This window comes from Podarcis filfolensis, assembly GCF_964270895.1.
Source record: "Podarcis filfolensis genome assembly, chromosome: 4".
NCBI classification, from domain to species: domain Eukaryota; kingdom Metazoa; phylum Chordata; class Lepidosauria; order Squamata; family Lacertidae; genus Podarcis; species Podarcis filfolensis.
The window spans coordinates 27,045,944-27,061,882 of record NC_139607.1 but is presented as its reverse complement, the minus strand read 5'-3'; the positions used below and the strand labels follow the sequence as shown (position 1 = coordinate 27,061,882).

General features: G+C 41.4%; 2 protein-coding genes across 5 annotated transcripts in view; one reads left to right on the top strand and one right to left on the bottom strand.

Annotated features, from left to right (window-relative positions):
• The window catches only part of GAS6 (growth arrest specific 6), a 49,517-nt gene extending 42,745 nt beyond the window's left edge, over positions 1-6,772 (top strand). For both annotated transcript variants that reach the window (XM_083610691.1, XM_083610692.1), the window contains 3 exons: positions 130-302; positions 2,203-2,431; positions 6,164-6,772. In XM_083610691.1, the coding sequence (XP_083466817.1) occupies positions 130-302; positions 2,203-2,431; positions 6,164-6,315 (554 nt within the window). In that variant the 3' untranslated portion in view covers positions 6,316-6,772. The remainder of the gene's footprint in view (positions 1-129; positions 303-2,202; positions 2,432-6,163) is intronic.
• Positions 6,773-8,431: 1,659 nt separating this feature from the next.
• Positions 8,432-15,939, bottom strand: part of TMEM255B (transmembrane protein 255B) — a 59,641-nt gene continuing 52,133 nt past the window's right edge. For all 3 annotated transcript variants that reach the window (XM_083610984.1, XM_083610983.1, XM_083610985.1), the window contains 3 exons: positions 14,700-14,859; positions 10,861-11,004; positions 8,432-9,662 (listed from right to left, as the gene is read on the bottom strand). In XM_083610984.1, the coding sequence (XP_083467110.1) occupies positions 9,498-9,662; positions 10,861-11,004; positions 14,700-14,859 (469 nt within the window). In that variant the 3' untranslated portion in view covers positions 8,432-9,497. The remainder of the gene's footprint in view (positions 9,663-10,860; positions 11,005-14,699; positions 14,860-15,939) is intronic.

Here is a 15,939-nt window from a genome sequence, read left to right as displayed (position 1 = left end):
TTTATACTGGTGATTTAATAATATGTAGCTATCTGTCCCGTCCCCCCCCCCCCCTCAGATGAGGAAATCTTATCTGTGCTTGACTATTTGAAACTTTTATGTACCTAAGTTCTGTTTTTCTTTCTGTAGCCCAACCACTTGACACCAATGAAACAGTGAAGCAATGGGAAGTAAAAGTAAATATTCTGATTCGACCAGCCACAGATACTGGGGTGCTCTTTGCCCTCATCAGCAGTGAAGCAACAGTCCCGTTATCGGTGGCTCTGATTGACTATCATTCCACCAAGAAACTTAAACAACAGGTAAATACGTATTATTTTAGTTTTTTGTTTTCATTTGGTGTATGGCTGAGGTTTTTAGGACCAGGATGAGAAGGCAGCATGCCAGACTAAAGATGCAATTCCAATAGTTATGTTTTCTACACACACACACACACACACACACACACACACACACAGCATCATCTTTCTCTATCCTCCATCCAGGCATCCAAGAGGCATTATCAGGGTTCAAAGGACCCATTCCAGCCAAAAACACTAAAAAAAAAGGGTATGAGGTAGCGTTAGTGAAAGATGTGGCACGGAGGGAGTGGGTGTGTTCTGGGGAGAGTCCAGAGGGCTATATAGCAAGGATTGGAGGGCCACATTTGTTCCCCAGGCCTGAGGTTCCCCACCTCAGACTTGATGTCCCCCACTTAAATACTCCCAACAAATCAGGCATGAAAGTTTATTTTGCTAGATGTTACCTGATGCCGTTAGAGTTGAGAATAACACAAATAAGGAGTCACATTGCTGTGGTGAGGAACTGCTGCAAAGCAACAGCAGGTTTTCATAGGCCATGGAGTCCACACTGTCAGATGCATCACAATAGAATTCTATGGGTAGACACATAGAAAGCTGCCTTCATACTGGGCCAGACCTTTCTTCTATGTAGCTCAGTATTGTCTTCTGCAGTGACTGGAAGGGCCTTCTCCAGGATTCCAGGCAGGGGGCATTCCCAGCCCTACTGGGGATGCCATTGGGGATTGAACCTGGAACATAGGCATGCAAAGCAGATGCTCTATCACTGAGCTTAAGGCCCCATAATCTAATTCACTGAGTTGCAACCTATGCCTTTTTGTTCCATTTTCTCTTTTGATTCGTTGTGAATGGTTTTATTGAACTCAAGAGAGATACTGAAATTGTACCAGCAGATTTCCAACTATGCCCACAACATAATATATACATAAATTTAATTGATGGCCAGAGATTTATATCCATTAACAATGAAGTTTCACAAAGCAGAATACTAAAGTAGTGGGAACAGAACTCAGGGCTATGATAATTAACTGAATAGAGTGGTTAAGGCTGTGCTAGGCACTGGATTTCACAGAATTCAGTGGAATCTACTTTTAGTAATCATACAGTCAGTGATTCTATACCCTCTTGCCTGAATTCAATGGGGCTTTTTTCTGAGTAGAGATGTACAGGATTATATTGTAAGACTACAACCTTCATTGAATGTAGTGGGGCTTACCTCTGAGTAAACAGGCACTGGATTGTGCATTGATGGGAGGGCATTCCTTGACACTAGTATTAAATGTTTTATAACAAGAAATAAATTCTTAGCCAGTAGCGTTTCACAGACCTAGACAGTGATGGTGGAAGAGGTAAAAAAGTGAAAGATAACATCCACCTCCTCAGCTTGCTTTTCTTTGGTCACTTCACCCACCATAATTATGCAGGTCCCTTCTTGCCCATTTCTTATCACCATAATAGCTAAAGTGGCATGTCCCATGTTCAGATGTAGTACACCACTGGTTAACCACATTCTGCAGAACAAGCTGTGTTTGTTGGCTACTAGCTTAATGTCTTGCTTATGGGTTTTCCAGAAATAGCTAGATAGCCACTGCAGTGCTAGGACCTACCCAGCAAAGCAGTTCATGTGGTTAATGTACTGAGGAGAAACATTTGAATTCAAACAGAGTTAGTTGTCGGCTAGTTTCAAAGCAAACCTTCCCAAAGCCTTTTCTGCTGAGTGGGGATAACAGTGTATTTGGGAGCGGTTGTCCACTACAATTTTGAACAATCCTTGCATTTGGTAATAGTATCTTAAGTTCCTCAAATATTTCTAAGGTAACAGGGTGTGTTGGTGCTATCTTTTCCTATAAATACCTATAACTTCCATTTTCCATCTCGTTCCTTATTCTTTCTTGCTATTCAGTTCGTTGTCTTGGCAGTGAAGAACACAGTGGTGTGCAGACTGGCAGTAAGCATTTGTGATGAACAGGAACACTTGATTGACATCTCCATTGACAGAGGTCAAATATTGATGACTGTGGATGGCACTGCAGGACAGAGTGAACTAAGCCATTCACAGCTAGAAGAAAATTTGTCTCTCTTGGATAATTACCTGCAATCATCTGTGAAGACCTATGTGGGAGGATTGCCAGGTGAGTATCAAATGTTGCAGTCCAGAATGTAGACTGCCAAACAGTCACTAGAAGTGACCATGTTCTCCTTCTGCTTGGACAGCATTCACATGTCACAGTAAACTGTGGTTAATAGTTTACAATGAATCCACAGGTGACTCTCACTTTGCTTCTTATCTAGTACATACAGGAGTAACATACTATGATCCCTGTCTTGGTGATGCGTCCAAACTAGGGACTGTGGTTTGTTTTGGTTTGAAGTTGGCTGCTTGTTAAACCAACCATAGTATGTTGGTTTGTGTTAAGCGGTTCATTGTGCCAGATAACACAACAAACCACAGGTTAACGCAAACTGAAATCAAAAACTTCTGAAGTTGTCTTCCTGGCTGCAGATGAGAAAAGAGGGGTTTCTGTGAGCCTGAGGTTTGCTGCAACTTGTTCCTGTCACAATAAAGCATGACTTGTTGTGACATCTATAGCCTGCCATTTGAAATTTTGCCTGTTTGGAGAATGAAGCACAACTGAACCTGCGGGGTGTTTTTTATCAGGAAAGGATGGGAAAGGAAAATAGTATGTTCCCAAGCAGAAATCACAAATGTGATCATTATTCTAAATTGCATTCCATTGTAGTAAGTGAGGGTTGCTTAGATAAGGGGCCACATAGAACTATTGAAAAAGAAGGTAACATACATTTTATGTTCATGAAAGGCCAGAGAAATGTTCCTAGAAAGATTATACTACTTAAAGATTGGTGTTATATAGATCTCCCTTTAAAGGCCAGCAGATCCTCCCTATGATTCTAATGTGACAGGAGTGAAAGCTAACAATCCAGTCTGGCTGCTTCCAGGCACTTTGAATGCAAAGGTATAGTCCCATTCATGTTGATGAATTAAATCTGGTCTATTCATACAAAATAGTGTTGGAATAAGAGACTTCCTCAGTGTGGAAACATGATCAGGCATCACCCTTTGTTCTGTTTTCGGAGTGATAAAATCTGGGTGTCTGCTTTTAGAGACACAAGGGTTAAAATGTTTTGGTTTGCAGAGAAATTCTAGTGTACTGGGGGAGTGGAATGGAAATACCACCAGATGTCTGCATCTGCAGGAATGTTTCCTGCCCCACCCCACCAAAAATATTTTATGCTTCGGTTATTTTTCTCCCAAGTAGCCGGTGTCTTTTTGAGGAGTGCAAAGTTCTTCCTGACTTTTTTTTTCTGGACATCAACCAAGCCCTAAGCAATAACTTCAGCGAGAGAAGGCATGGATTGTAAAGGATGCTTCCATTTTCAGGCACAGTTCCAAGTGCTGGTCTTTAAAGTCCCACATAGTTTAGGACCAGCAAAGGTTAAAGGATTGATATTCCTGCTCTGATGTTGAGATCTTCTTCAGAGGCCCTTCTACAGGCCTTTGGAAGTGAGGGAAGCAGTGATAAGAAAGAGGATGTATTAGTGTTGGTGCCCTGGCTTGTCATCTCCAGGAAGGCTTGCTTGGCAACTGAAGACCCTTCTCCTTTTTCTCTTTGTGCCCGGGCCTTTTAGATGTTTATTTTGATAGGTTTTTTAATCATTCTAGGCTCTGGTTTCAAACAGCTTTAATGCTGTTTGTTTTGGTTTTATTTAGCTGGTTTTATTATTCAATATTGAAGAGCAAGAAACATAAATTAATAAATGTCTATGGAAAGTCTCTCAGTGCATGCAAATCTGGAAGGCTGTAAGCATGCAAAGTAGATGGATCTTTCCCAATAGGTTATTTTTTCGGTTTTAACTATTGTCCATTGGTGGTGCTTTAGGGAATATGACAGCAGCATAATTTGAATAGTAGAATATATTTAATAAATACTACTTATCTGTTCAGTTTTTCTACAATGGTAGCTCAGCTTAGTACAATGTGCACACAGGGATCCTTCATCTCATCAGCTCTTCCTTTTTATATTTTTTGTCTTTTTCCTGCAGTGGCCCCTTTGTTGGTTGCAAAGTCTTTTCCTAAAGTAGTTTTTCTTCTTCAAAAAGGGATAGTTAAGAGGCAAATTACAACCCCACTGATAAATCTTTACCTAATCATACCTTAAAATTCCCCCCAAATTTACTTTTCTAGAATGCTAAAGGTATTGCTGCAAAAAGTGTCATGTGGTTTTCTTAAATCAATGCGTTTTTTTTTGTTTCCTCCACAGAAGCACTTTGTTTAAGCCAATTTTTGTTACATTAGATGTCAATGCATAGCTTGTTTATTTGTTTGTTTTTTACATGACCTCCAGAGCACGATACTTACTTTTTTTTGCAAATTTTACGTTTGCCAACTTTTGATCAAAGTCTTGTAGTTGTGTCTTTAACAGAACCCTGCTCTGCAGGAATTTGCAGACTGTGTTTCTCTTTGCCACAAAAGGTTCACTGTTAATTCCTGCAGATCGAGCTTGTGTTACAGGCAAGGCTACACAGGAACGGCCACAGAGGTTGTTAGGTCAAAAACTGAACCATGGTGTGTGCGTGCAAATGTGAGTGAGAGAATGATTCTCTGCAGATTAAATTGCAGGTGGATTATAAATTAGACATAGCAGTAATGTTAATATAAGCTGATTTCTTCATGTATTGGCTTATACTAAAATCCTGTCTCTCTCTTCCTGCTTCAGTGTTTACATGGATACTGGTAGGCATCTAATAAAAGATTTTTACCAATTCCAACACAGCTGTGATCAAAGGTGTATGACAGATATATTATCTTAAACATCTCTAGTGCAGCTTGCCTTTCCCCCTTTTACTAAAAAAAAAAAAATATTTGGCTGATTCCCAATAATAGTAAGGAAAATATTTCCATAGCCTATCTGCATGTTCTGTGCCTGACAGGGTGGTCATCCCTCTATCAAACAGCACTAGGCACATATGACTAGGCACATAGTCATTTGCTAAATCTTTATCTCGGTTCCTGTACTACTCTGCCTGCATCCTCACCACACAATGCTACATGTGCACTTAGCCACCGTCTACTGGAATGAGTGCCCACTTCTTCCACCATGGAGCCCAAGGTGGTGTATATGTAGTTCCCAGGCAGTTTCCCATCCTAGCACTGACCAACCACAAACCTACTTAGCTTCAGGAAGGTGGTGACCGCCATCTCCTTTGGACCATACCCCAAGCCCTGGGAACACATCCATACCTTCAGATAACATCAGCCAGCTTGTGCTGAGCTGTAGATAATTCAAAACTGAATGGCAAGCGGGATGAGAACATCTTCCACAGAATGAGATTATCAGATAAGTACACTTCATCAGAAGTCGCCTCTGTCCTAAATTATGTAATGATTAATCCAGACCTTTTGTCTAGGAGTTAAGTTACAAGGGGGAGCTTTTTCCAGACAGAACCCTAAGCTGTTATCAGTGCAGATTGTCCTGAGGGGAAGAGGCCTGCAGGCTAAACTTGCCTTGGTGCCAAAACTTATCTTGCAATTGAACAGAAGACCTTGGAAAGGAAGACAAGGACAAAATTCGAGAAAGAGAAGAAGCAGTGAAACACTACATCCCAGAACAATTTCTAATTCTTTGTATGCAGAAACAAGTTCCTTCTGCAAAAGCTTCCCTGAATTTTGCAGCTTAGCTATTCCCATAGCCTGTGTTAGTCATAGCCCCACATACAGCTTAGAATGTTAAATGGAAAAAAAATGTTTTGTTTTAGAATTAACAAGAATAAGGAACTTGGTGGTAACCTTTATTGAATATGTTTTCCTTCTCTTTTTTTAAAAAAAAACAAAACAAAACATACAGATGTTCCTGTCACTTCAACTCCAGTCACCGCTTTCTACCGTGGCTGCATGACAGTGAAAGTTAACAAGCAAGCTGTGGATCTAGATGAAGCTGTCTACAAGTCCAATGACATCACATCTCATTCTTGTCCTCCAATAGAGACTGGTCAATAGATGCCACTGCAACACACACAAACGTTTTATATTCAGAAAAGTCCCATTTCAATGCTTTCCTTTATATATATAAATATATAAATATAAATATAAATAAGATATAAATTATTCAGACTTCCAGCACTGCGTGTATAGTTCTCTTGAACACTGAAGTTATGTAGGAGCTACTGAAACTCGTGTGTCAGATTAATTATTGAAATATTTCTTCGCTTGGGAGGGTTTCAAAGATGTAATATATTTGTAAATAGTTGAGAAAACTGATATTAATAACCCAAAGCTGCAAATTATTGCCGAAGGTGAGTTGTTAAGAGGCAGGTCATACCTGCCATGTGGCAACTGGTAATATATTCTGAGTGGACTGGAAGATTAAAAAATAGTTCTGTATTTTTTTATTACCAAATGCTGCTTACTGACTTAATGAAATATGAAAGAATAAAATATAAGAACTTTTTTTGGACTTAGCTGAAGCAATGATGGTCTGTGTTCTGGATGGAATTTTACTTTATTCATGTTGATTTGGAGCAATATTAGAGTTTTATATCAAAGCTTGGTTACTTTGTTGGCTGATGATATTCGGCAACTAGGTTGTGTCTTTTTCTAATGAATCTAGGCAGAAAAACTTGTCTGAGGCTTTTTGAAAAGGCAAAGAGTGATAGCAGTTATTGGGGGAAGATGGACTTTTAAGAATTCATGAGCAATGGAGCTGTTGGCATTTAAACCAGAAGCAAGTGCTATCAATCACGGCAGAATAGATCACTACAAACTGGAACTGTCTCTATATGTTGCAGGAGTGGTTGTTGTTGTTTGTGTGGGGTGGGAATACTTTGCTCTCTTGCATTAAGTCCTTTGGGTGGTGCTAGTCTCTGTTATGAAATAGTTTGCTTCACTTTATGTATTCTCTAGCACATCCATACGCACAATGTTTGGTATGTTCTACTCTCCCCAGTGGAAATGACAAGGCTTTTCCTCCCACTTAGGAGTATTGGAGACAGATGGTTTGCATTTTCAGCATGGGTGCAAAAATAGCAATGGAACAGAGCACTTTATCCCTCCCCCACCCTCTCACTACATGCAAAACTTCTACATATGGAGCATGGAGAATAAAGACTTCTACTTATCCCCAGTGCCTGCCCTCTCTCCTCTAGCTGTTATAGTCTGTCACACAAACTCTCTTCTGTAGTGAGGTAAGTATGGAACAGGGGTACAGGGTCCCTATGCGCCATGACACTGGGGGTGGCTGCTGTGCCCTAGGCAGCAAAATATCTTGGGCTGGCCCTGGCACTTATTCCCCTTTTAATGCTCACCCCACTTGCTTCCAATTTGCTCATAGTTAGGGATGGGTGAGAAATTCAGTTTGGTTTGTGTTTTAATGTGAGCATATCTAATTAATACTTCCCAAAATTAGCAAATTTTATGTTACAGCTCCCCAACCAAAAAAAGTGTGCATTTCCTTTCTTTACATTGAATTCTGAACTTTTCATTAAAAATCCCATTTATTATATTTGCCTGTTCTATTTCATCAACCGTATTCAGAAACCTGTGGTTGTCCAGATATATGTTGCCTGTGGTTGATGGGAGTCCCATGTCATCTCAAGGGCCACAGGTTCCACATCCCTGGTATAAACCGCCTCCATGTCCTGCTTGCTTTCTATTCCTCCTTCCTCCTCTCTGTTCCCAAGTTTTCTTCATCATTATGCTCCACCCACCCCGCTGTCTCATTCTACATAATGCGAAAAACTAGCTAGAAATGGGTAGCCTGTGGACTCCATCCTGAGATAAATCCTGAAACCAAAGCCACTCCCTGTCTCATTCCAAACCTCTGCCAAAGGTTGCCTCCCTGTAAATAGCAACAGAAGCTTTTAATACAGCCCCCCCTTTGTTATGTGCCAACATTAAATACTGCATCGCTTGTTGAATCTGTAGCATATGGAAAAGATAACTTTATTTTTAGTAGTAGTAACTACTGCACAGTACAACTGTTGAGACAAGAGAATAAATCCAAATATTTTAAAATACTTTGCTCCTTCAGTATATTTTAACCCTTTGGAAAAACAGTTCATATTAAATTATGATATTTAATCTCATCTATAACATGCATAGACTAAAAGTACAAATATATTACACACAATATATTTTATTGTAAAATAACCGTCACAGTCTTCTGGAAGACCTATCCACCCAAAAGAAGATATTAATGCTATGAAAGAAAGATAACAGTATCTTTCCCTTTTAGATTCTAAACTGGAGGTAAACCCAACTATTATGAATAAGGAAATAAAACTAAGAAGCCAGAGTTTTGCAGCTTTGTGAAGTGATTTACATACAAAGTGGCTTTGCCGCTGTGCAGTGAACTGCTGCACATGCAGCTCAGATGTGTATCTGCATAGCTATTCTCTCTGGGTAGAGATGAACATCCCCTTGCAATATAAAGGCTGTTTATTTGCATCTAGTATCTTGGGCCACCAAGCACACAACGCCTGCATTCAGACATAACCATAAACTGTTTCAGGAACAAATCTAGGTAAGCTTCTAGTTCATGTGTCCCCACATAATCAGTATGACGGTGAGAAGGATATCAAAAACTTGCTTCTGTATTTGACAAATCATAGTAGTGTTACGTGCAATTGCAAACAAACTGTGGTTAGTCTTAACTGGGGCTTTTGGGGGGCTTTTTTCAGTAAGCCATGATTAAGATTAACCATACTTTAGGGTTCAGACAACACTAAACTGTGTTAACTGGAAACGGAAACAAAACCATAAACTTCTCATTGCAGCTGCATTAGAAGAGGATGAGGACTGTCACGAACCCAAGGCTCACCTAATTCATTTCCATTACGATAAACCAGATTTATCATTAATATCCAAATGCAGGCTGTATGTGGCTACCTAGATCTTAGCTCTGTTTTAAAAATAATAGTTGCTTTGTAGGTGCAGGGGGATGCATGTTAGTTTAAAAGGTAGGTTGAAAAGGACTGCATGCAATATTTGACTGATCAATCAACTGTCTGTGATGCCTGCCTGGTTTTGCAATCATTATCTTGTTAACATGTTATTTGGATTTAAAGCTGATGAATAACATGCCACACAATATGACACTCCTGAAAGACCACTAGCTAGTTAGCACACATTTCTGCCAAGGCTTTTGTTTTTAAACCTGCTACCTGTTGATATTGGTGTCTTGGCTATGGTACGTACGGTGGAGGCTTTTCACCCGACAGGAAATATGGTGTATATAATGGAGGAGCATTGGGAGGCAAGCCATAGTTAGAGCTGGACTGAGATGGCGGCTGAGTGTCGTCGGATAAAGAAATATCAGTAGATGATGCTGTGGGGAAATTATTGGTAGGCTGTAGCAAAACAAAAGGTTTTCGGTGATTAGCTGCTAACTGGACTTCAAAAGAGCATTAGGCATATATATAAACATATGTAAAAAAACAACAACTAAAAACCCATCACTTATGCATAATTGCAGTAATACACCATATTTTTCCATGTATAAGACTAGGCTTTTTTACTTTAAAATTATGTGGGAAACTGTGGGTCATCTTATACACGGGGCAATCGCCCCCCCTATTTTCTTAAATTGGAGTCCCTAAAAATAGGGGGTATCTTATACATGGGGATGTCTTATACACAGAAAAAGGTGGTATACATCGGGGTAGGCAACCTAAGGCCTGTGGGCCAGATGCAGCCTAGTCGCCTTCTCAATCCGGCCCACGGACGGTCCGGGAATCAGCGTGTTTTTACACGAGTAGAATGTGTGCTTTCATTTAAAATGCATCTCTGGGTTATTTGTGGGGCATAGGAATTCGTTCATTCCCCACCCCCCCAAATATAGTCTGGCCCACCACATGGTCTGAGGGATGGTGGACCAGCCCATGGCTGAAAAAGGTTGCTGACCCCTGGTATACACAGAGAGACTCACAATGGGATAGCCCAGTTAGTACATCATAAGATTCTTAATATCTGGGTCATGGGTTCAAGCCGCACTTCAGGCAAAAAGATTCCTGCATTGCAGTGGGGTGGACTCTATGACCCTCATGGTCCCTTCCAACACTATGATTCTGTGGCCTAATTCACCAACACTGAATACGAGGTGAAATTGTGGCCCTCCAACATTGAGCTCCAGTTCCCATCACCCTCAATCAGCATGGTTGAGTGGTCAGGGTTGATGGGAGTTGTGCTCAGCAATTTCTAGAGGGCCACAGGTTCCCTATCACTGCTGTGTACACCCAGCCACACACAAATTGTCGGCTCGTATGTCATTCCTGCAGCTCTGGCTTGTCTTTCCAATTTTGGTTCTGTGTTCTCAGCAGAGCACCTACGATACTGGCAATATAACTTATTAAATTGTAGTAGAAACAAACAATATAGCACTTGATTTGTGAAGAATTATTTTAAAAGTGCTGAAAACTACTTTCAGTGCTAGTCTGATACATACCCCCACACGCATACACAAACACCCACCACGAACACAGTCTAGCAGCACCATAACAGTGCATCTGATTTACAGTTAAAAGACGTGGAACTCTTCCTCTACTGTACCTGAAGGGGTAGATGGTAGGAAGCGTAATGAGGAACAGTTGCTGCAGAAGGGCAAAACCCAGCATATGTCAGAATCTGCTGAGCTGGATTGTAAAGAATCTGTGGTGGAGGGCCAGAGCTGAAGGCAATTTGTGAGAGAGGCACCTGTGGAAGACAGCTAGATCAGTACATTTTGCTTATGCCCCACATTTAATTTTTATATTCATCAACTACTTTTTCCATATCCATTGAATGACACCTTCGTAAGCAGCATAAGTTGAGGCAAAATGCTATCCCACACCTGCAGAAGACTTTTTTACAAGATAAAACTCCCATCTCTTCCTTTTACCTTGTTGTTGTTTAGTCGTGTCTGACTCTTTGTGACCCCATGGACCAGAGCACGCCAAGCACTCCTGTCCTCCACTGCCTCCCACACCTTTTACCTTAGAAAAATGTCAAAACACTTTGGTGCCAAACCTGCTTCTATTTGTTCCTTGCAAAACACTTTTAAGGAAGGGAGCTGAGTCAGGCACATCCCCTGCTTGTGACCTTAACACACTAGAATGCATTGTGTCCCCTGCCCAACTTTCAACGTAGACCAGAATGTGTGTAATAGGAATAGCTTTCCACTTTTACACATTTCAAGGAGCACACAGCTGCCGGTGTAAGGAAAATGCCTTTCTCTGAAGGACTACAAATAGTTACAAAAATGTCTCTGTGGAAGTCCAAATGCATCTGTGGAACAAATGCACCAAGCTCCTCTTTTTAAAAGGCATGTTGTTTGGGGGAAATTATTTCACCGAGCATTCTCTCTATTTCGTCTGACTGCTGTGACTACCCGAGAAAAGCAGCCCGGTAGCAGAATGCAGTGCAAATGGTAACACACCAAATTCAACATTTTTTCAGAGACCACACACTAGTCAAGAGTGCTTGAGATGGGAAGGAAGCATAGTGGGGCTTCCTGTAAATACCGTATTTTTCGCTCCATAAGACGCACCAGACCATAAGACGCACCTAGTTTTTGGAGGAGGAAAACAAGAAAAAAAATATTCTGAATCTCAGAAGCCAGAACAGCAAGAGGGATCTCTGTGCAGTGAAAGCAGCAATCCCTCTTGCTGTTCTGGCTTCTGGGATAGCTGCGCAGCCTGCATTTGCTCCATAAGACGCACACACATTTCCCCTTACTTTTTAGGAGGGAAAAAGTGAGTCTTATAGAGCAAAAAATACGGTAGTTCTTCTTTTCAAATGTGCATTGAGTGTTATGATTCCTCCACAGTAAGACCCCAGGCCAGCGTAAGGGCCACCCCTTCTCCAGCCTCTCAATGTCAAATTTTCAAAGAACATGCAGCAATTTTTTACTCATGTGCACAGTTTTTAACTATCATGCCAAGCTCATAAATTCAAGAGCTATTTTTAAGAGCTTTAGGGGATGATGACATTTAGAAGAACAATTCCGTTTCCCCTCACTTATTCTTACTTCCCTGCATTCTTCTTGGATGCCTGCCCCTGCTCTATTTAATGTCTTCTCCCAGTCCAGTGCTGACCCTTGACACTGCTCAAGGGAGGAGAGGGGAAGTGACTCAAATCTATTAGCAGTTTACTTCACACAAACAAACATGGAAATCCAGAAGCAAAGTAGATACCAGGAATTTAGCCTCAAGAAACCATTTATCCGTACTTTTCACTCGCTAGTGAAATACAACTGACACAATTTATTTCCTTGCCATTTGCTTTGGGACTTGAATGCTAACCTCAACGAAATCTCTAACAATACTTTGAGCAAGCTGTAATGAACTGGCATGCAAACTTCAAATTAAAAAATGGTTACGATTCTCTTTGTGGCCTGAGGAGCAGGAAGGCACCATGACAAAATATGCATTGTGGGAAACTGAAATTGCTCCCTATTAACAACTTAAGTAGGATTTGGAAATAGCACTGTTTGGACCTTGTGCCAGTCGTCTCCAGCTGGATTGTATTCATAAAAACCAAATCCAGGAATAAGGATTTGAAACTCTGAAAAGATTTACTGGTTCAAATTGCCTTTCTTTCACCTGACATTAAACTGCAAGATGGCAAATGCTAGCTCAACGTGAAACTTTACACTACGTGATATTTGGTGCATACACAGGTCCTCCAAATTCAGTGTGACTTTCAAAGGTGCTGGCATATTCAGGCATCATCCTCGGCTAATAGATGCATGGAAATCCAGCATGAGCACAACAAGCAGAGAACTAAGGAAGTTCTATTTATCCTGCATGTGGCTTCCATCCTAAAGATTACTGTTCCAACCAATATTTTCAGGCATCTAGGTCACAAAAGAACATGTATGCCTTAAATGAATAATTTAGAAAGCGTCTGCCTGTCTTTTGAGGAATCAAGAGCATCTCAGAGAGTAATGTATCAACCAGCTGCATGAAATGCAGATACGCAGCTTGGGGGAGACTAAACCAAGACAACTTTCGTCATTAAAATAAGTACAAAAAATGGCAAAGTGCAAAAAATCCTGTACAAAATTAGGCTGCTTAAATTCTGTTTAAATCCATGGGTTTTCAAGGCCTCACTGCACAGAGCAGCTCTGGACGTTCAGTATCAGTGGGCTGCTGAACATGCATGTACCCTAATCCCAACTTTAACCCATCATCTGTGGTGTAAATAGACAGATTTTGGGCAATGACATCAGCCATTTGAGGGGAGAGGGGGCAGAAGACTGGGTCCGGCAGTCAAAAAATAATTATGGCAAAACAAAAACAAAAACACCTTACTGCAGCAGCACTCATGGAACCATAACGATAAATGCAACCTTTACCAAGCTGGTGTCCTCCAGACGTTTCTTGCTACAACTCTTGGCTTAGGGGGTTGTAGTCCTAAACATCTGGGGGGCATCATGTTGAAGAAGGCTGCTTTAAGACTCAGGAACTTTATGTGCAGTTCCTCATGCAGCTAGACATCTGCATGTGCAGGGCACCTTTGATGTGTCAAGGTGACGATATGCTAGCCTTCAGGTGTTCTAACAACATGGGAGCAGAGCTGTACGAAATATCACGACCCCTGATGCTACATGTGTCAAGAAGTCCCTGCCTCACCCCATGGTGTCTGCATGTACAGTGCAAACATCTATAGGGGTGGGGACTTCACACATACAGCTGCACAAGCAAAGACTTACAGACACCCTGGAATCTCTGGGTAAACCTAGCACTCCACACCTAGCACCTCCAAACATTATTTTTATTACTTGCCCTTTCACATAAAGTTCTAGGCTAGGCTGCAACAACATCAAAATACAAGATGTCAGGGACTGTTTGGACACTGAGGGGTGGTGGCTGAATTTTGATGAGTGGGCACTGGGAGAAGGGATCTGTGATCTGGAAGAGACATTAACAGCCAGGAGACAAGAGGCAGAAGCAGGAGAAGCTGTAGGATTGGAGAGTGGAAAACATGTGCAAGAGAAAGGAGAGAGAGGTCAGGCTGGTGTAAAGTCAAGGGCTTCCACATCTTCTCCTGCTGTCCCCACCTCTCCTGCTCTACTGCCTCCCACAGGACCAGGGGAGGACTGAACAGGGAGGAGCAGAAACAGGTTACATGCAGGCATAATCTTTCTCCTGCTCATCCACAGCTCGGGTCTCTCTGCTACTCCTAGGTGTGCACCCGATAAGGCAGTTACAGCAACAGCCGAGGCACATTGGTCTGGGGGACATGCCTTTTCCTAACTTGTAAATGTACTTTTGACAACAAAAGAGTTAATCCCCTCCCTCCAGACATTCCTTGTGCAATAGCCCCAACCACATGTTCTGCATGGAAGGCCGAGGCCTACTGCGTAGACTCCCATCGGTATAAAATGCCTCTAGCATTTTGAGACTTACCACATCTTTAAATGCCCCAAGTATGGCTGCTGTGACTATGCCAAGAAACAACCCGATGATGTTCAAGACAGTGGAGGACCAGAGCAACCGGTACAAGTGGACCACATCCTGACAGCTGTTCACGCCAAGGAACTCGTAATAGCTGGTAGAGTGTTCTGAGCTGGTGAGAAGGGGGTGGGGCGGGAGGGAAGAACATCACATCAGCAGCAATTTACAAAAAGAAAACCCAGAGCACATCCGTGTGGACTTTTGCACACAGATGTCCCAGAATGCACCTACTTTTCCCTTCGTCCTCTCATTCAAACAATGAAAAACTGATGACATTTCTGATATTGAAAATATAGCAGTTCGCCAGACATTGTGATGGAAGGAATTTTCCAATGTGTACTACTTCTGGAGGGTGGCTAGATTTTATTATTTTTTTTTGAATGGCTGTGGTTAGGTATAGGGTAGACTAGAAATTTGAAAACAAAAAAAAATGAAAACAAAAATGTCTGAAAGTCATCCTAATGTTTGCATCTGAGCAGGAAGTGGCCCAAGCAAAGAGAGTAACCTAAGTAAATTCTGGATAGAAAGCATACAAAGAAATTAAAGCCACTGCTTGGGGCAGGCAGAATAAATGAATCTGTTTATATAACAACAACAACAACAACAACAACAACAACAACAACAACAACAACATATTTATACCCCACCCATCTGGATGAGTTTCCCCAGCCACTCTGGGCAGCTCCCAATCGAGTGTTAAAAACAACACAGCATTAAACATTAAAAACTTCCCTAAAGAGGGCTGCCTTCAGGTGTTTTTTTAAAAATAGGATAGCTGCTTATTTCTTTGACATCTGATGGGAGGGCATTCCACAGGGCGGTCGCCACTACCGAGAAGGCCCTCTGTCTATTAGTTACAAAATCTACAAGCTACTTTCCAACTGGGTTCCCCTTCTGCCCACTCTACTTTGGTCTCTCACAAAAACATGGCATTTTCTTCTACAAGTGCTAACATGCATATTAGTAAAGGAGGGTGTTTTGGATCAAGGAAATAAACAACTATCTTGACTTTTAGAAGAAATCTAAAGTCAGCCCTGCATAGGGAAGTTTTAAATGTTTGAAGTCTTACTGTGTTTTAATTTGTTGGAAGTCACCCAGAGTGGTTGGAGTAACCCAGTCAGATGAGTGGAATAATAATAATCACAGGGGGAAAACCTAGTCATTTGCCCATTCCCCACTGAACTTGTGTTTA